General features: G+C 39.9%; 4 protein-coding genes across 10 annotated transcripts; 2 read left to right on the top strand and 2 right to left on the bottom strand.

Moving 5' to 3' along the window:
* Positions 1–33: 33 nt before the first annotated feature.
* gga3b (golgi associated, gamma adaptin ear containing, ARF binding protein 3b) lies at positions 34–7,128 on the bottom strand. 3 transcript variants are annotated; one of them, XM_067616241.1, is made up of 17 exons: positions 7,043–7,128; positions 5,398–5,482; positions 5,208–5,283; positions 5,008–5,106; positions 4,790–4,913; positions 4,575–4,678; positions 4,320–4,400; positions 3,992–4,129; positions 3,658–3,739; positions 3,447–3,563; positions 3,077–3,325; positions 2,897–2,979; positions 2,659–2,798; positions 2,169–2,452; positions 1,887–2,056; positions 1,615–1,725; positions 34–1,485 (listed from the first exon to the last, which is right to left on the bottom strand). In XM_067616241.1, exons 4-17 carry the CDS (start codon positions 5,089–5,091, stop codon positions 1,375–1,377), a joined length of 1,878 nt encoding a protein of 625 aa, XP_067472342.1. In that variant the 5' UTR covers positions 5,092–5,106; positions 5,208–5,283; positions 5,398–5,482; positions 7,043–7,128; the 3' UTR covers positions 34–1,374. The 3 variants fall into 3 exon arrangements, with proteins under 3 accessions (XP_067472342.1, XP_067472340.1, XP_067472341.1); XM_067616239.1 differs by lacking the exon at positions 7,043–7,128 and adding an exon at positions 6,813–6,995; XM_067616240.1 differs by lacking the exon at positions 7,043–7,128 and adding an exon at positions 6,152–6,742.
* On the top strand, positions 7,048–10,022 carry mrps7 (mitochondrial ribosomal protein S7). Its single transcript, XM_067616245.1, has 5 exons — positions 7,048–7,127; positions 8,901–9,092; positions 9,183–9,246; positions 9,331–9,498; positions 9,605–10,022. Exons 1-5 carry the CDS (start codon positions 7,084–7,086, stop codon positions 9,824–9,826), a joined length of 690 nt encoding a protein of 229 aa, XP_067472346.1. The 5' UTR covers positions 7,048–7,083; the 3' UTR covers positions 9,827–10,022.
* On the bottom strand, positions 10,023–15,080 carry mif4gdb (MIF4G domain containing b). Of its 4 annotated transcripts, none has more exons than XM_067616248.1 (6): positions 14,991–15,080; positions 13,917–14,036; positions 13,643–13,752; positions 12,767–12,922; positions 12,377–12,469; positions 10,023–12,164 (listed from the first exon to the last, which is right to left on the bottom strand). In XM_067616248.1, the coding sequence occupies exons 2-6, from the start codon at positions 13,993–13,995 to the stop codon at positions 11,937–11,939; spliced, it is 666 nt and encodes a 221-aa protein (XP_067472349.1). In that variant the 5' UTR covers positions 13,996–14,036; positions 14,991–15,080; the 3' UTR covers positions 10,023–11,936. The 4 variants fall into 4 exon arrangements, with proteins under 4 accessions (XP_067472349.1, XP_067472348.1, XP_067472347.1 ...); XM_067616247.1 differs by lacking the exon at positions 14,991–15,080 and adding an exon at positions 14,773–14,876; XM_067616246.1 differs by lacking the exon at positions 14,991–15,080 and adding an exon at positions 14,745–14,856.
* Positions 15,081–15,585: 505 nt separating this feature from the next.
* On the top strand, positions 15,586–19,899 carry slc25a19 (solute carrier family 25 member 19). 2 transcript variants are annotated; one of them, XM_067616244.1, is made up of 7 exons: positions 15,586–15,758; positions 17,112–17,285; positions 17,544–17,699; positions 17,780–17,950; positions 18,465–18,645; positions 18,820–18,950; positions 19,031–19,899. In XM_067616244.1, the coding sequence occupies exons 2-7, from the start codon at positions 17,154–17,156 to the stop codon at positions 19,244–19,246; spliced, it is 987 nt and encodes a 328-aa protein (XP_067472345.1). In that variant the 5' UTR covers positions 15,586–15,758; positions 17,112–17,153; the 3' UTR covers positions 19,247–19,899. The 2 variants fall into 2 exon arrangements, with proteins under 2 accessions (XP_067472345.1, XP_067472344.1); XM_067616243.1 differs by having other exon boundaries at positions 15,589–15,758; positions 17,125–17,285.
* Positions 19,900–20,119: the final 220 nt, after the last annotated feature.

Below are 20,119 nucleotides of genomic sequence, written 5' to 3'. Positions count from 1 at the left end.
TAGTAATCCTGTATATGAAGAATTTAATTGACATCCATTGAAAGAAATATTTATTTCTTCATGCAGCAAACAAATGGCACATCATACAGTATGTACAGACCTAACACTCTCCCAAAATCTGCACGTCACATGTTCACATAACTTGTCATACAACAAACGATAGGTACATTACATACTATGTACATTTAACACACACTTCTGTACATCCCCTATGACGATGAGTTGAGGACTACCGGAGAAGGGACCAAAAGGAGGATCGGGTGAACTGATTTATGCAAAGTTATTCACTGCACAGTTCCACTCCACATATCCCACTGCTGCATACTGGAAAGAAATCTGCCTGATGACTGATTTCTCTTTCAAGCTATCAAATTTAAATCCAGATTTTTCAAGTCACATTTTCTAGGTTCAGTGATGCACTGAAATACTAAAAAAGAAAATAAATATGACAAATGTATTCCCAATACTTACAGTGGTAGAAGAATAAACCTCTTTAAATACAGAACGAAAAAATATGGGTACCTAACGACTATAACTAAAAACATAACTGAAATGCTGATGATCTGGAAAAATCACTTTTCATTACGTTCAAAAGAAAAAAAAACTAATCACATGAAATAAAACCAGTGTTGGACTCAGTAGACTCAAGTAATAATGACATATCAATAATAAGAAATTACTGTTTACCTTTACCGAAAGTGCTGTTTGTTGCCTTACCAGCACAATATTCAACATTGTTGGTCCACTAATCTAAAACAGGGCCACATTAGCTAGTATAATTTACTTAACCATGACAAAAATCCTGCTGGCTAAAATAGTCACGCAGTATATTCATGAAACAGTCAACTATCTTCCTGCAGCAATGAATACGTGACAGTACTCTTTATTTAACAGATAAAGTTTCCACTTCAACTCCATCTTAAGAAATCTTTCCAAATCCAAATATTTCTAAATCTCTGGAAATAATTCAAGTATGTTGTCCTGGGTAAAAAGCTCAACCAGAGGAATAAATAAAAGAAGTTCATCTCTTTTAAAATATTTTGTTATGTTGCAACGCATCATGCCAGTTTGAGACCAGTCTTTAGTTTGTTAGCTGTCTGCGGAAAAGTATACAAGCACTGTATAAATAAAGTTTTTAGTGTCTGCTGTTAGCATCTCACTGCCAGTAACAACAATGACCAAAACAAAAGGAACCATAAGGAATGTGAAGCTGAAAGATCGAGTTATTGTTACTTTAACAATGCAGCTGAATTTCTCCACCTTCCCCTGCAAACTCTCTCTGGGATGTATGTGACCCCACACACACACACACACACCCCTTCATGGAGCACGAACCAGTCTGTCCCTGCTGAGTGGTGACAGGCCTGCACGCTGCTATAGGTGACCCCACATCTCTGGTGGGGGGAACTGGTCAACCTCTCCGACCTCGTTGCACGGACGAACTCCTAACGTGAAAGCCAGTTTGTAGCGCAGGCGCACCTTCTCCTGCAAAGACGCACGCACACAAATCATTCAGCTTTTCTCTACCAGATTGAAAGTTCTTACTGAAACTTGCTCATAAATATTATGGTGTGTGTGTTGTTTAATATCTTTAAATGTTTGGATGTCACCTGCCTTTAATGGATTGGCCAGCAACATGATCTGGGTAATGGAGGCTGGAGGTAGGACAGGATTAAATGGTGCCAGTTCTGTTCCTGATGGAGTCTGCAGCTTCACCTTCATGGACTGGTGGAAGAATAAAGGAGAAGTCACTGTTACTATTTTTATGTCTTCATTAACAAACTCACAGAAGACAGATGGAGACATGCATCATAGTAAATACTTGAAGCTTGGGCAATGACAACATAGCTAATAAAAGACACATGAATGAACAGGGGAAAGTCTACCTTGGGCACAGCAGCTTGCAGTACCACATTGTGAACAGGGAGCGGCGCTGTGTTGAGCATGGACACCACCATTACCAACACGTCAGGCCTGCCGGGGGGACAGTCAGATGCAAAGTTGAGCAGCACTCTGACACCGTCCTTATCGTAGGCCGTCACAGGCAACACTTTACCTGAGGACAGAAAGAGCACAGCCAATCAGGAACAGGCAGATATAAGAGAACTATCCAGTGAGCTGCTGAGTTTCATCTTAAGTCTCCCTCCCTCTCTTTCTCATCTCCTTACTTGGTCTGATGGCCTCCAGAGGGACGTGCACATTGCTCAGGGAGATGTCTGTTGCTCTGGCCGGGCTGCCCTGGAGGGGAGGGTGGCAGGGGGACAGAGAGCGGAACAGCGGGCTGCCTGGGGCCGAGCCGAGGCTCTGGGTCTTGGCGTGGGATAGAGCAGGGGAGCTGGGCATTGTACCCTGGAGAAGAGAGGCTGAGGAGGGAGAGCCCTGCCCAGGCATGAGGGGAGGTGCCGCTACAGGCATCCCAAAGCTGCTTCCCCTCGTCATTTGGCTGGACAAACTGAAAATCACATTTAAGAGACTTTTAAGTACTGCAGACTGGTCAAATAAGAGCACCAACATTGATAGAAAATAGTCACCAAAGAACATTTTGCACACAAAATAAACCTCAAGACCTTTTAAAATGTCTAAAGACAAAACAATTGGTGGAAAGCACTGATTTTCTGTTAAACAGTGAAGATAAAAAATACTGTAGTTAACTTGTACCTCTTGTGATCTGAAAAGCCCATCATGGCCAGGTCTTGCAGGTTCTGGAGACTGTGTATGGTGACGGCTGGTTCAGCTGGGGGGAGCACTGGACCTGAAAGAGGTACACTCCCAAACATATCCACGCTTGATGCTGGGGCCTGCAGAGGAGATGAGGAGACCAAAAAAAAAAATCACCCTCTCTCATTAGACTTTGACTAACAATCTGCTGTTTGGCACAAAAGAATTTCAGATGTACCTGCAAGGAACTCCACTGACTGGATACTTCACTCAACTTGGGTTTTGATTGGCTGCTCAGAGAGGTAGGGGGGTCATTCAGTCCTGAAAGAATGTAGAACCACAGGCATTTGTATCATCACAAAGGAGAAAATATTCTATGTTTAACACAGTTTTGGGTGCTGCAGTGAGGATATACTACCTAGAGACAGCAGCTCATCATCAAGGAGAGAGAGCGCAGTGGAGGCCTTGTCGAGGGGGGGGTGACTCGGGCTGCTGCCCTGACTGCCATGGGATCCACCCAGGCGTTTAGGTGGAGGAGGCAGGACAGGGATGGGGGAAGCCGTGAGATTGGTGGAGATGGGATTTGAGCACAGCGAGGGAAGGGCGGCAGGTTGAGGAGGGCTCGGAGTGTCGAGGCCGGCGAGGTCGATCAGTGTGTCTGTGGTGTCTGTCAAGTGCGTATGACAAAGAGGAAGATGAACTGCAGAAGGTGAATTAGGCAGGAGCATGAAAGCAATCAGGTTTTTATATAAAAGTGCAAAAACATGTGCATATAGAAAGTCTCTCACCACTCTCAGCTGTGGATTGAGGCTCTTCACTGTCACCGTTGACCGTCTGCCCTTCAACAATCTTCTTATAGGAGTTGATAACCTTGGAGAGGTCATCGTTGGCCTGAAGGATGTCACCTGAGGAGTCACAGATTATACACAGTGTCAATCAAAATGTGAACACAGAGCTTCTCCAGATAAGAGAAAAAAAAAAAAAAAACAGCCAACAAACCTAAACTGGTGTCATTGTCCTCGGCCTCAGTGGCCATTTTGAAAGCAGCACGCCTCAGCTTGTCACACCGCTCGTAGAGTTCCTGAAGAGAAAAACAAAGGAGGCGCTGTGCAGTTTAAATGCTGCAGGGACACAAGCTGATGTGTACTGGTGTTGTCTGATTTTCAGTAGTTTTCAGTAGTAAACATTGCATTATCCAAACAATATTCCATAAGCATTAAAATTTTGCTAACGCACAATAAAATGACTAAAAAATGATAAAGTTGTACATAAGACAACTGATTGCTCTCATTTGTGTGTGTGTGTGTGTGTGTGTGTGCGCACAGACACGCACCTTAATGATCTCCTTGTCTGAGTCAGAGGAGCTGTCTTTATTGTAGTGGGAGAGCATCTCAGTCAGCAACTTGACATTGATGTTCACCTCCTCCAGTGTGTTTATACGCTTCGTGACCTTCTGCACTCGTGCCTCATCCTGACAAAAACAACAGGACGCAACACGCTTTATACACACACAGTAATATCCATGTCATGTATGAAAAATATTGTCGTGATATCACCACGGCACACTTGGCCAGAACAATTTTTAATCCAGTTCAACAGTTTTCATGATTAAGTTAATTTCAGCTGTTCCCATAGTAACAAGCATGTCTGACATCTCTCACCTCTTTCACCATGTTTTTGATTAACCTGTTGGCTTCCTGGAGGTCTTCTGGATTTTTGCTCCGTAGAAGCTCAGCAAGCAGCTACACACACATAAAACACACTTAAACATCTGTTTACTTTTGTAAAAGTAGAAATGCATCTTTTACTAATATCTAGAGAGACCATGTTTCATTTAGAGCAAATGATTCTGATAACATTATGAAGGAAATCACAACATTTGCAGAGCAGATTTTGTATTCCTTTCCATCCCTCACCTTGCCCATGTCCTCATTGTCAAACACTGGGTGTTTGGGTCGTGTCGGGGGAGAGGGGATCAGAGTCCTGTCCAGCGGTAACTCTGGGTCACGTGTCACGAGCCCTGGTGAGGAAAGTGAGAACAGGATTAATAAGATGTCTTCTCACACGCATTGTGTAAAATCATGCAATCTGAATGATGGAATTGATGTAATCTGTCCACATCTCAACACACCCTGTCTTCTAAGTGTCTGGTAGGCTTCACTGATCTTGGCTTCGTTGGGAAAAGCAACAGTCCAGCTGTACAGCATTTCTACAATCTTCATCTTCACCTTCTCAGGCGCACTGTCGCCCAGGTACTGGAAACAAGAGGTGATCAAAAGGAGGATTGACAGGAGAACATACAATCAGCTTTATTAGCATAAAGTCTAAACCCTTTTAGAGGCAGCTCACCTTTGGAGACACAACTTTGATCAGCTCGTTCAAAAATCTGTATTTTCCGACTTCGTTATGAAACCTTCTCCCGCAGTTCTTCATACATGCCTCCAATACCTGTGCAAAAATCAATCAATCAATCAATCCAGTAATGCCAAGGCAGTTGAGAAAACAAAAAATGTACTTGTTGACATCTATGTAGGCGAAGCATTTCTTACAGTCAGAGCCTGAAGTGCTTCCCATTCTTGTGGTGAGTGGATTTTGTGGACGAGCAATGTTACAGCTATCTGAGGACTACAAGAAGAAAATCCCATATGAGAAACTTTTTTTTTTCTGGGATGATGATATTTTCCAATAAATAAATGAATAAATAAATAAAAAAGTTTTGCAAATATTTCACAGACATACCCCTCCAGTTCCTTGTTGATCTGATCACAGAAGCCTATGATGTACTCCCAGTCCTCCTGTCTGTTTGTTGGATGGGTGGCTTTATCTGTCACACAGAGACATTTGCACTAATTTAACCGGCGTGTTTGAAGAGCAATATGCTGTCCTAGTACATCTGAATGCACATGTCGTACTACTGTGAACACAGCTTCCTGTGAGTCTAGTGGTCAACATGACAAAGCAGTAATTGTTATCATTTTTCCTCTTTTGTAATTACTGATATAGCGTTTATTTTGTTGGCAGCACTGCCCAATTATCATATCATTCATACAGCAGGTTGTAATGAGTGGCAGCTTCATATCTGTGCACAGTCCCAGCAAACACTGAGCTGTCACTGTTAAAAGTGACCCAGACAGTGTTTAACTTTATTAACAACACAGTAATATCACAATACAAACAACAGTACATACAAAAATAAATAAATATAACTTTAAAAAGTGAATAAACAATATTGAAAATCAGCTTAAATCATCCCACAATGTTGTCCACAATGTTTTTCAAGAGATGAGATGTCTTCAAAGCTTTTTTTACTTTTAAATACTCTGCAGACAGAATCATAGAAAGTCTGAAGTTCAACATAAAATAACAAACTGAAGAAATCTGGCTTTGTGAATATAATGTTTGAGACACAACATTTTTTTTTAATCAAGTTATCAACTTCATTGTTGTTCTTAGACTCTACATTCAAAAATAGGACCATACTTCCTGTACAGACCTTATGAGTCTCCCAGATAATCAGGAAGTTTGAGTCCAGAAGTTACTTGAAAGAGTGCCGACATAAATTAAATGAGAAAAGGACTCAGCCTCCTTTTTGCAGAAGGAAAATAAAGGGGAAACATTTAAAAGTCTAAAATTGTGACTGAATTCATTGCAGGGATAAGAATTTCTTTAACTTTATTGGAGACAAAAATCTGTTAAATTCAGTCCAAACATTCCTGCTAATGTTAGGAAACATCACTTTCGAACGATGAAAGGAGTTGAGACACTGACTTTGAACAGAAGTAAAAACACTTGTGATATTACATCCTTTCCACCAAGCCACAGACTAGGAAACAGCCCTGAGAAAGGTTCATTTAACAACGACGCTTTAACGAGAGAGAGCAATTTCGTTGATACACTTTTAAGATTGCTGGGACCGAGAAATGTCTAATCCTCCCTATTAAAGACCCACACAGTGTTTATGAAAGCTCTCCACCCACCCTACTAATGATGCAGACACTGCTAGCACCCCAACACTCTCTACTAGCTGTGAAACAGCAGATATCAGCGCGCTGACAGCTTCCCCAAGGCCGGGTTTAACGCCCCTACAGTCTGAAGCGATGTATTTAGCTAATTAACCACATTATTTCATTCATAAAATCGGATTTATCACTCACTGAGCCATGATTCAAGCGACTCCCCTTCCTGGTACGCCATAGCACTAAAAACATCGCGTGATGTCATCAGTGTATGCGCGAGACTACAAATGTATTCCTTGGATTTATTTTCTAAATATCACACAATGTATACCATTTAAAACAAATGTATTTCACCACGGTATTGAAATTAAAACCTGCCGAATGATAGGCTGCTTTTATTTTTTAAGGCATCTGCAGGAGATACTAACCTGTACCTCCCGGGGTCCTAACTGACGCTCACATTTCCAAGATGTCTGCCTCCCTCTCAGGATTATTAAAACCTTGGACACCGAGGTAATTATCACATTTATAAAGACGCAAGCAATTATCAGTTGGTGTCAGCACTCTGTTTGATATATTTGTACCGCAGGCGGATATTTGTCTTTATTAGAAAACGAAAATAGAAACGTAACTGACGCGGCTGCGCAGCGAACAATGTCATGACTGATATTTCTGAACCATCAGTAACAAGGGACACTCTTCTGGTTTAGTGTCCCCAATGTGATTTTTCAAAAAATGGATGGAGTAGACTTTTTACTATGTTGTGAGCTTGATTGTAGCTCATTACTAGTTAAACTTTCTTCTCTATTGGAAATTAATATATAAATATAACTTTACACCACATAACACACCAGTGTGAAACAAATATGTACATAGAGGAGCAGGAAGGGATTTGGGCTGTTGCTCATTTATGGATGATAATGGACATTTGTTACAGCATGAGGAGTTCTGTGAGAAATTCCAACTCCAATGTACTGTTAAATAGGGATGGACAATATATCAATATTATATCGTCTTAGATTTTGGATATATAGTGATATGGCATAAGTGTTGTCTTTTCCTGGTTTTAAAGGCTGCATTACAGTAAAAGTGTCATTTTCTAAACTAAGCAGACTGTTCTAGTTGTATCCACATTATCGATGATTATCAAAAATCTCATTGTGTAAATATTTTCTGCAACACCAATAGTCATCCCTACAGTATTGTCTCAATATTGATATAGAGGTATTTGGTCAGGATAAGAGGTTATTTTGGGAAAGAGGAAGTAAAATCAAAGTAAGCAACAATGTTTATATTTCTTGACTGAATACTGTATCCTCTCAATATTCCTCCTAATCTTACCAAAATGTCACAGAAAATTCACAAATATAGAATAAATGTATTAAAGACTTTTCTTTCTTGCAAACAGTACAACAGTTCTGTATGTCAGTAAATCTTCCAGTCACACTGTCACAGGGATCATTTATAGTATGTTGTGAAGCATTTTTAAAGAACTCTGTTGGTCAAACAGTTCTATCATGAATAAAATAAATGAGAAAATTTAGAGAAAATTGCCAATCACGTTTCCACAGCTCAGGGAGATGTTCTCAAAAGTCTTGTTTTGTCCGACCAAAGATACTCAGATACTCTTACCATTAAATGGAGAAAAGCAGAAAATCTTCACATTTGTGACACTGTTTACCATTATTACTTAGCATGTGACTTAAAGAATTAATTAGGGCTGCAACGATGAGTTGATCTACAGAAAATTAATCAGCAACTATTCTGATAATCGTTTAATTGTTTGTCATTATTAAGTAAAAAAAACCCAAATAATCTCTTGTTTGAGGTTCTCAAATGTGAAAATTAACTGCTTTTCTTTGTCATAGTGTTTTAGTAAATTGATTTGTTTTTAAATTGCTGGTTGGACAAAACAAGACATTTGAGGACATCACTTAATACTCTAGTAAATTGTAACAGGCATTTTCTAAACTGTCTTCTGATGTGATATAGGCCAAACAATTCATTGAGAAAATAATGGGCAGATTAATTAATTATGAAAATAATCATTAGTTGCAGCTACAATCAAAGATCAGAAGTGTTGGCAATTCATTTTCTGTTGATACTAATCATTTCAGCACTCATCCACACAAAACTATCAAAAACGTTTAGTGTGCTATTGATAATATCACTAAATATATTTTAAAAAACACATTCAAATCAAGTCAGACAAGTGCCGGATTTGAAACGGCCCTCCACTCCTCACACGCATACACACAGAAACTTTGTTCTCTGGTGTGTTTGCAGGGTGTTCCTGGTGAGATGGAGCAGATACAACCCGTACTATCTGGAGCCAGAGGTCAGCAAGGAGGCCTACAGCAAACCAGAGACGGAGCTCAGCGCTGAGGAGAAGGAGCAGCGGGAGCTCAAAGCGCTCCGACCCATCAAGGCAGCGACTAGCGGCGTCACCAGCTCTGTGTTCAGCGATCCAACCCTCAGGTAGAACAAACTTAACATCAGTCAGTCGCGGCATCTTGTTTAAGTCAAAGCTGTGCCTGTCTGATGATCATTTTTGTCTTTTCTTCTCAGTAAATTCATCAACATGATGATGAAAGATGGAAACAAGGTTTTGGCCAGAGAGATCATGATAGAGGTGAGGAAGCACAAAGCTTGAAGAACTCATTCATTGTTGGCCTAATTATAAAATACTAAATACTGCTATTTCTCTTTTCCTCAGACGTTGGAGAACATAAAAAGGAAACAGGTGGAGAAATACCACAAAGCTCCACAAGGGAAGAAAGAAGAGATCGAGTGTAACCCCTTCACCATCTTCCACCAGGCTCTGGAGAACTGTAAGCCTGTCGTCGGACTGGCCAGCATACAGAAAGGCGGAAAGTTCTACCAGGTCAGTGACGAGGCAGAAAAACGCTGTTTTGTTGAATTTATGCCAACAAAGCATAAACATAAAGTAATCTAATTACATTCTGACTTGTCTTCAACCTCCACCTTAGGTGCCCATTCCTCTTACGGACAACCGGCGTCGCTTCCTCGCTATGAAGTGGATGATCACAGAGTGCAGGGACAACAAACACCGGCGCATGCACATGTATGAAAAACTTTCCCAGGAACTGCTGGCGGCCTCGATCAAGGAGGGCAACGTCATCAAGAAGAAGCACGAGCTGCACAAGATGGCGGAATCCAACAGAGCCTACGCCCACTACCGCTGGTGGTAGAGCTGCTGCGGGCGTCGTGAACGTGAAGAGCGAAAGAAACGCTTCAGGACTTTTAACTGAGGACTGACCGACTGGAGTCACGGAGGAGTCAGTGACACATTGTAAATAATGAATGCCGTGTTACCACATAAGGTCACTTTTTGTATCGTGTACAATAAACAGTGATGCTGCCACACAATAAACACATAAAACTGAATTAAGGAAAAAAAACTTCCAAGATTTATTAGAACAAATACATCTGCATTAAATGTACAACCCAACCATAAAAAAGTGGTATTGAGTAATGTAAAAATGTTGCAACGGTGTAATAAAACAAACATCGTTTAGTGTCTAAAGCACTCAAACTTCCTAATTTAACTCTTTAGGATTCATTTAATACATCTCTAAACCTATTTTACCCTCATTTTTGTTTACGCTTGGTCTGAATGTGATGACAGATACCAGAGCTTAAACGTAAAATCTTCTACCGCTGCTCTAGAAAAGAGGATTGTGGGACAAAGTGTCTTCGTTAAATTATTTTCCTTTTTTTTTTTTAAACATTCTTAACTGGACTGATCAGTGGTTGATTTGTCATTTGTCTTATTTACATATTACACATGCAGGAGATGTAATAATTTAAACAGCGTAACATTTAGAGCTGAAATCATTGAGCCATTAGTCAGTTGACAGAAAATAAATCTGCAACTATTTTTGAGAATCAATTAGTCTTAAGTGATATTAAACTTAATATCTCTGAGTTTCAAACTGTTAGTCAGACAAAATAAGCTATTTGAAGTCCTATATTTCCTATATCCGAGTCACCTTGGATACAGGAAATTGCAATGGACGTTAACCAAGAAATGATTTGGCAGATTAGTTAAAAAATAATAGTTAGTTGCAGCTCTAATAACATACTGTATGTCCTATACTTGTGTGTCTGATTCCCAGGCACAGCTTTGGTTGGAGACCTTAAAGCCGTCACTGATTACAATCAACAAAAAGGTATCAACAGACTCCAACATTAAACTGAGTTCAGTTACATAGTGTTACTCGCGCTGATGAGACCTGAATTTAAGTCTACTTGACAAGGAATGAATGAAAAATACTCAGCTTCATATTCATAACTGACCTGCGTTTACGTGAAAGGAGGAAAAATCCCTCCTCTAGCACCTTGAACGCCGAGCGACAGCTTCGGCTTTGTCGAGTCACTTTTATTACACGCGGCTGTTCTTGTTGTGTTGGCACGACTTGTTTTACAAACTTGTGAATCCAGATGTTACTGAAAATAACTCGACGTCTGAATTCGTTTGAATTTGTCAGTAGAAACAGTTTAAATATGAACTGTAACCGATCTTTTGGTCTTTTATTTAAAGGCTGAACGCTGTATTCCGTAACATAAAAAAAAAAAAAAAAAAAAAAAAGGAGAAAATATATGTATAAAAGAAAAATCCCTGAATTTAAACCACAAAACCGGCCTCACGTAACAAGTGGTTAAGGAACAGTAACACAGGATTCCTACTGGACAGATTAGGCAGAAAATTCCTCTGAACTGCAATTCAAACCTTTTGTAAAATCTTTAAATTCTACTTTAAAATATTTTACTAAATAATTCAAATACAGATTCTCAGTTAATTAAAATATTGGTCACAACAATAAAAAAAAAGGTAAAGCAAATACCAAATCATCCTGCGTCTGACTGGAATGTCAAACTCCTTTTGGATTTGGTAAAAAAATAAGTTGGACTTTTGAAATGTTTTTCTCAAAACAGGAATGCCAGCAAGATAAAAAAAAAAAACATAAAAAATAACTACAGCTTCTCTAGCTGTCATCAAAATTAAAAGTTCCTTCTAAACAAAGTGTACCAGGATGTGGCTAAACCTCGTTAACTGAACTTCAACTTCTTATGAACTATTGCACATTCCACATCCACGGCACCATGTCTTTTAGTAATATTTTCAAACCGAGGGAACAATCCAGCAAAAATGAAAAGTCTTTATGAACCGCCGGAGCCTTTCAAACCCCTCCGCTGATTACCTGGAGGATGTTGCTGTCCTGTCATGAGATTGCTGGTTTTTAATAATCAGTGGTGACTGAGGAGAGGTGTCCAGCCAGCTGCTCGGCACCCGCTGTCCTAGTCAGCGATCTCGCTGTAGTAGTACTTGTGTGCGGTGCTGCTGAGCAACCAGCCTCCGGCCCTGAACTCCAGGATCTCCAGCAGCAGCAGACGGGCCATGGAGGAGAGGCCCTCCTGGAGCAGGAAGCCGTCCCGCAGCAGGAAGAACAGCTCGTCCATCCGCTGGCTGTTCACTTTTTCCAGCTGCTCTCCGATGCGATGCAGCTGCAGCACCAGGCAGTCCACCTGCAGAGGGAGAGGCAGAGGACGTCAGCTCGTTACAGTAAAAATCAACCCCTCCAAAAAAAATTATGTGAAGTCTGGCATCTTTTAATGTATTCTAGGCTTGAAATTTGACCATTTTTGACATGATGTGGCATTTAAAAAGATGTAAAATTATGTATTTTACCAAATCAAGTAAATTTAACGAGAATAAATAACCACAGGCTCTTCCTCACCTCCTCCTCGTTCATGAGAGCATCAGGCTGAGCCAGCCTCATCAGACAGTCATACACAGGATGGACCAGAGCCACCATTGGCATATTGTTCACCTGAGTGTCAAGACATGGGGAAAGCAAATTTTTTGTTCCTTTCACATCTTTGCATCCCTTTCACACAAGTGGAAAATGAGCACAGCACATAAAAAAACGACAATGGCTATTATCAAGGATGAAACCTGAGCTCCAGGCTCATTTTCCCACCACTGACAGCAACAAGAGAGGCACATACACAGTGTTCATGTCTGTGAGAAGTTTCAGGAAATTTAAATCTGCTACTTAATTATCAATATGATAACATGATTATGTTACTGTATACATGTGTTTCTTCAGACTGTCTCTGGCTCTTACTTTGAGGTAGTCGTAGATGTTACAGATGAAAGTGACGTAGCAGACCCACTCCTGCAGCGAACGCCCCCTTGTCTCCTCGCGGTCCTTGAACTCCTGTTGGAGCCGGTTCAGCAAGTTCCTCCTGAACACGTTCCCGTTGCTCTGCTTGGCCTCAGCCTGAATGAGGTGAACATAGAAATGAGGTCAGAAAGAGGGTAGAGTGTGGACAAAAAGTCAGGAAACATAAGAGGTGCTGGTAAGCTGGCTTTAAGAGCCTCCTGTTGCTCGAGTGTAAACCAGCGATTAGGCTTTGATAAGGGAGGGAAGGTTAAAGAGTCTCAATGATGTTTAAGCATCACTTTAGTTTCTTTAATCCGTCTGTCTCAATTATGCTCAGTGTCTTAATCAGGGCAATACCCTAAACAAACATCTACAGTACCAGTGAAAAGTTTGTACACACCGACTCATTCAAGGGTTTTTCTTATTTTTTTTTTTTTTACTATTTTCTACATTGTAAAACAACACTGAAGACATCAGAACTCTAAAATAACACATAAGGAATCATGTAGTATATTTTTTTTAACTTTTAATTGTTATAGTGTTTTATAATTCAAGTTCAAATAAATACAAACAACATACAGAACAGGATATGTTTCATATTTTAAGATTCCTCAAAGTACTGTCATACTGTCAGGTGGAATCTAAAATATGAAACATATTTTGGTTTGTTTGACACTTGTTTGTTTGCTACATAATTCCATTTGTGATAGATGGCGTCAGTATTGTGGTACAATGTAGAAACTAGTAAAAAATAAAGAAAAAAAGTCAAAACCTTTGACTGGTACTGTATGTACAACATCTACTGTTATACTGTGATGGACAAGCAGCAGTAAGGACCTGCACGATGGTATAGCAGATGCGTCCAGCTTCTTTGCTGAACACCTGGTCTTTCAAAGACTGATCCACGATGATGTTGGATACCTTATCCAGGTTCACTGAACTTGGATCTGAAAGACAGAAAAATGCATTTAACAAAAGATGATTTACTCTCACAGTGGATGCAAAGTGGTCATATCTTATTTAAGTTTCAAAGTTTTGTAGATTATTTGAAAGGTTCTGCAACACTGACGTTATGCTGAAATCCCTCATAGTAAAAGGGCAACAACCTGACCTTTCAAGGCTGTTTTCAGCAGCATCTGTGTATCCTGGTCAAACGACTGGATCTTGTAATCCTCAGTGGAGTTTTCCATTATAGGTGGAAGCACCCAAAACACACCTGAGAGCTGTCACACTGTGAGGTACAGACAACACTTTATAACATTATTTTAGAGGTGTATTTTTTTTCCCCAAAATGCAAGCTTTTTAAACACATTATGATTCCACTTCAACTCTGGGCACAAACTACATTACAGACAGACACCACGGGAGAATTTGTGAGACAACAATAACCGCAAAATCCTGTACTGTCATCAAACTGGCTCATTCACAGAGGGATAGGAGGGATTACACGGGCCAACTCGGGTCAAAAAGGGTCACACAATACCTCAAATCGACACATTTAATTCACAACGCAAGAACAAAGTGTGGATTGAATCGGTATGATATCAACTTCTAGGCTGAGATGTATCGTTAGGTCACATGTCCATCACAAGTTACAGGTTACATCTAATCAACATAACGTTAGCTAAACGTAAACTTCACTAACGTTATTTTGGTTTACTGCAGGGTTTAAAAAAATGTATGTAAAATGTAGCGTTAACATTGCTTTGTCGTGTTGTTGTCGACACACGTAAAAAACTAAACCTGACCGTTAATATTGAACTAACCTACCGTTAGCTAGCTTGATGCTCAGTTGCAGTAACCTGGCGTTAACGTTAAGAGCAATTAACGTCAAGTTTTATAACTACACCAAACGTTCCGACCGCCCGAAAGAAGAGAAAAGCGGCTTAACGTTACATATCGAGTAAGTGGAAAAAATATGATATAACCAATTACTTACATTTCGTGAACAATGTGCGAAAGTTTACCTATTTCAGATCAGTTTTCGCATCTAAGCTGATCCCAGATGAGTAGATGTAATCAGACGTTACTGGACACAACCTTTCAAAGATGAAGTGTCATGGCAAGATAAATCCCCCCTCCCCTAAAGGACCAGTGTGTAAGATTTAGGAGGGTGAATTGGTAGAAATATTGGCAGAAACTGAATATAATGTTCACAGGTATGTTTTAATTAGTGTATAATTACCTGAAAATAAGAATTGTTGTGTTTTCGTTAGCTTAGAATGAGCCCTTTATATCTACATAGGGAGCGGGTCCTCTTCCACAGAGCCCGCCATGTTGCACCCCCAAGTTTCTACAGTAGCCCATAACAAACAAACTAAAGACTGGCTCTAAAGAGGGTCTTATTTTTCGCGAGTTTCGCGGCCACCATAGGTTCTCCTACACAGTGCTTTATACACAACAGTGTTCTGTAATCAAAGAACTTCCATTAAAATTGAATATATTGATGATTTTTTTTTTCTCACATTTTTTCGATTTGATTTGGGAACAAATTTTCCCTTATATGGGATTACATATAGAGTGGTGTCACTGTAGTATTACTTAGAGACAAATTGAAGAAGGAGAGGTTGTTCCTAATACCCTAAAATTCCTCTGGGAATTGGCAGCAAATTGCTTTGGGCAGACAGGCAAATATACTTTCAAATTATTGTTTTGCCAAAAAAGCATTATTGTTATTGTATTGTAACAAATTTCGGATGTATATATGTATATTAATTTTTGCACAGTACTACTCTTCCTGCGTCAAGGCAGACGCGTCATCGGCGTGTTCAAGTGAGGCAGGGACTCATCTCGCCTCGACATTTATCCTTTGAGTCTGTCCCGGAAGTATTATCAGTAATTCATGGCGTGTGCTCGGAACATGAAGTTCTCGTCCTGTTAATGCTGGCTTGTGTACATGTCCGAGTTCAGTTCTGTAGCTGTAGCTGTATTTATGAAAGACCTTTACAGCAAGGTAAGTGTCACCTGTTGTAGCTCTGAACGTCGGTGCAAAGTAAACAGCTGCTGTTGTTGTTGTTAGCTTAGCTCAGCTTGTGCCAAGGTCCCCCGGCTTGTCCTCTACATGTTGCAGTATCTGGTCTTCATAAAATCTCATGCCTGTTTGTATTAGTATTATATTATAAAACGGTTCCGACTATTTGTTTTTGTCTAGATATTGATACAATAATAATGTGGAAATATTTTGGGTTTATTACAGTATAAAAATGCGGCCCAGATGCACCACAAAGTCCTGCAGCAACAGACTCTTAAAAACATGAATGTATGAATGAAGTTGTTATTATTGTGTCATGCAGACAACTACTGCGCTTACAAGTCACCATAACTGATTATAAACCAGATACAGAACTGTGCTTTTACATGTTCAAATAAAAAGTCAAAACATCAAGAAAACTAATTAGATTTTTTTCATACCTTCATGTTTACAGCAAAATTCACAAACTTCTGACGAAACACGTACTATATAACAATAGTTTAAGAACAACTAACTAGTTAACTTAAGCCACTTTTTGAAGTACTAGTACTTTACTAGTGTATCTTTGTTCCTTTTTATTTATTTATTTATTTATTTATTTATTTATTGCTACTGTATATTTCTGCTTCACTATATTTCTGAGGCAAATATTCAACCTTTTTTTTAATCCACTGCTTCCCCCAGTCAACTATTTACTTTGAAGATTAAGATTTGATATAACACTCTGCAACGGGGCAAGCTGCATGGTCAATACATTTTGTTGCTAATACTTCTTACTTCTGTTAAGTAAAACATTTTAAATGCAGGATTTGTACTTGTAATGAAGTGCCTTTACATTGTTGGATTGCTACTTTTACTGAAGTAAAGGATCTGACTACTTCTTCCCCCGCTGCTGTATTATACCAGAGAAATTGGAACAAATACTAATTAAATAATCCATCTTCACTTCTCTTTGAGACTTTTGAGACAAAGTTAGCAAACTTAAACACATCAAAATTGAACAACCAGTCCACTCTTGATCATCTGTACTCCAGAATATTTTAAGGATTTGTCAAGCTATTTTATAGAAAACTGACACTCTCAAATCATCTCAGTATGATACAAAAGAAAAACTCACACAAACACTTTCCACTTCTCCTAAAACCCACAGCTCATACATTTTGTTTCCTCCTGAATATTTTTGTTGATAAGCGATATGTAACATATGATTCAGGATGATACTTTTGTTTAATATGCATAGGCCTATATGTCCTTAAAGTTATCTTTTCCCCTAACCATTTCTCTTCAAATGTAAATATAAAGCTCAGCATACATTACAGCACAAATTATTAATAGTTTCTGTCTGCAGTATTGAGAGGAACCTGAGGCTTTGGAGACATGGTGGGTTACGACCCCGGAGCTCAGGGATCAGCGCTCTCCTCACAGGAAGCAGCCCTTGCTGGGTCAGCTGCTGGGATGGTCACCCGAGCCCTCGTCAGCCCCTTTGATGTCATTAAAATCAGATTTCAGGTAATGATTAGCCATTGTGCTTATTGTGTGCAAATGTCTGGTCTCTTAAATTGTTTACTTGTGGCAGCTGTGCTTCCAACTGCCAAAACGTAGATGTACCAGAAAAATGTTGATATAAACAAGCAGTCACGGTCTACTTTACTACTAGTTTTCTTTGCAGGAGTTGTTACTTGCATCACAACTGTAATAATCAAGACATATGTACTGCTGTGTGTCTCAACCTTGTATGTTCATCAGTATTTCTTTCTCCTCCCGCAGCTGCAGATTGAGTGCGTGTCTTCACAGAGGCGGGAGGGAAGATACTGGGGGTTATTTCAGGCAGCTCGTCGCATCCATGCAGAGGAGGGGCTCTTTGCTTTCTGGAAGGGACACATCCCTGCACAGCTCCTCTCCGTGTGTTTTGGGGCTGTCCAGGTGAAGTCTGTGTCTATCTTAGTCTATCTTAGTGAAGCATTTGACTTGTGTTCGCCTAACTGTGAATGTGTGCTTTGCAGTTTGCCAGTTTTGAGTGTCTGACTGAGGTGGTCCACAAGATGACGCCATATGAGAGCCAGACGGCAGGAGTACACTTTGTGTGTGGCGGGGTGGCTGCCTGCTCTGCTACAGTGGTCTGCCAGCCTCTGGACACACTGCGCACACGCTTTGCAGCTCAGGGAGAACCTAAGGTGGGACACACCAGCGAACAAAACTGTCACAAAGTCATCTTTGGTTGTAGTGAAGAGTCTCTTACATCAACTCATAGTCATATTTTTTCTAGTATTTAAAAAAAATATATCTCAAAGTTGGAAACTCAGGAGTGAGTGAATAAAAAGTTTTGTGCACAGTTTTTTTAATTGATTAACCTCCCCATAGACATTCAGGTTTTTATAAGACTGTTATGTGCATGTATATTCAGCCTTTATTGACAGCAGATAGTAGAGACAGAAAGGGAACATGGAGAGACAGATGGGATGGTATACAACAAATCTTCCTGGCCAGAATCAAGTCAGAGACTCACTAAACTCCCAGGATGAAGTTTTACCACCCATATAAGGAAATATGCTAAAACATCCAATCAAATCTTTTGTCTTAAAAAAGCCTCAAAGGTGATATTTTTTGGTCTGGTCCAATGTTCTTTTTTTTTGTTGTTGTATTGATCAAGTATTTTTTTGTTCTGATACTTATCCTTCTTCACTTCAGGTGTACAGGAACCTTCGAAATGCTGTGTTTACAATGTGCCGCTCAGAGGGAGTCTTGACGTTTTACCGTGGCCTGTCTCCTACACTGGTGGCAGTGTTTCCTTATGCTGGACTGCAGTTCTTTTTCTACAATGTCTTTAAAAAGATGTTGGATCCACCTTCCAAAACCGGAAACTCAGGAGGTCAGTGAGTGGAGATCAAAGTCGTCGTCCCACCTGTATTATTTATTACACCACATGACATTTACACACACACACACACACACACACACACACACACACACACACACACACATACACACACACACACACAGCAGTTTGCCTGAGTCTTGTGACTTTTTATGTCCTCTGTCCAAGGAAACCTGAGAAGCCTGGTATGTGGCAGTGGAGCTGGAATGATAAGCAAAACAATCACGTACCCCTTTGACCTCTTCAAGAAGAGACTGCAGGTTGGGGGCTTTGAGGAAGCCAGAGCTCGCTTTGGACAGGTAAGCTTTCCTGTGCGTGTTTTACATTGTCGGAACTCATATTTTGCGTCTGATGTTTATCTCCCGTTTCTCATGTACAGGTGCGGAGTTACAGAGGCCTGGTGGACTGCGCTGTTCAAATAGCCAAAGAGGAGGGTGTCCGAGGCTTCTTTAAAGGCCTCTCCCCCAGCCTCGTGAAGGCTGCACTGTCAACAGGCTTCACTTTCTTTTGGTATGAATTCTTCCTTAATGCCATGCGTAACCTCAAGGAGAGACAGAGAGAGAATAGTTTCACCAAAGATGCAGAGGAAAGTTAACGAGGGAACGGCGGCACAATCACGCACACAGGAAGTGAAGTCATGCCTTGTTCTTTGCTTGCACTTGGACATTTATCAACCGGGTCGATTTACACATAAGGACGGAAAAACAAAACCTAACTTTATTTGTTGTTGTGGTGTCATTATACCTCAGTTGTACAAACACTTATTTTTCAACAAATGTATTTAATATTTTATCCTGTGTTTTTAAGGTTTATATATTCTTGCTTTTAAAAGAAATATGGCATAATAACATTTTGTGGTCAAACTGAACTTTGCACATTTTAAGCTCCAACTTTTGTTAAGGAAACAAGGCGTAACTTTGTCGTTGTTGACTCACATTTTTGACATTTAGTCATTAATCTGGAGTAGAGAATAGAGTAAAATTTGCTTTGGGATTATGTGGTGGTATTGTTTATAGATAAAAAACATGAGCCACATGAGTGTAATATTTATTGTATTATGTTTTGTGATGGGGAAAGAAGCATTCTGTAGAGTGTAGGCCAAACACACTGTTCATTAAGAGTACAGAGTTAGTTTGTGACACTTAGTTAAACTCTTAAAAGTCATGTGTTGTTTGCCAACATCTCTGTCAAGCACTGAAACCTTCAGGTCATCATTCTTAAAATAAAATGTTCAAAATTTTTGTAAAACTTGAGTCCTGTGTGGTCCATTGACAAGAGGTTACCTGAATGTGTGTGAATCGGAAAGAGCAGCCGATGGATTTATGCTGTCGAATGTAAACCAGTGTGTTTTTAAAGCAGAAGCAAGTGTTTTGGCATTCAGAACATTATCGACTGTGATAACTAAAACTGAACTATAGTGTCCTCCACAGGTGCAAACTTGAGTCATAAGTTGGACGGTTGAACACAC

This window comes from Thunnus thynnus, chromosome 17 (assembly GCF_963924715.1).
Source record: "Thunnus thynnus chromosome 17, fThuThy2.1, whole genome shotgun sequence".
Taxonomy (NCBI): Eukaryota; Metazoa; Chordata; class Actinopteri; order Scombriformes; family Scombridae; genus Thunnus; species Thunnus thynnus.
Note: the sequence above shows the minus strand (reverse complement) of the source record. Positions and strands in the feature narration are given on the sequence as shown.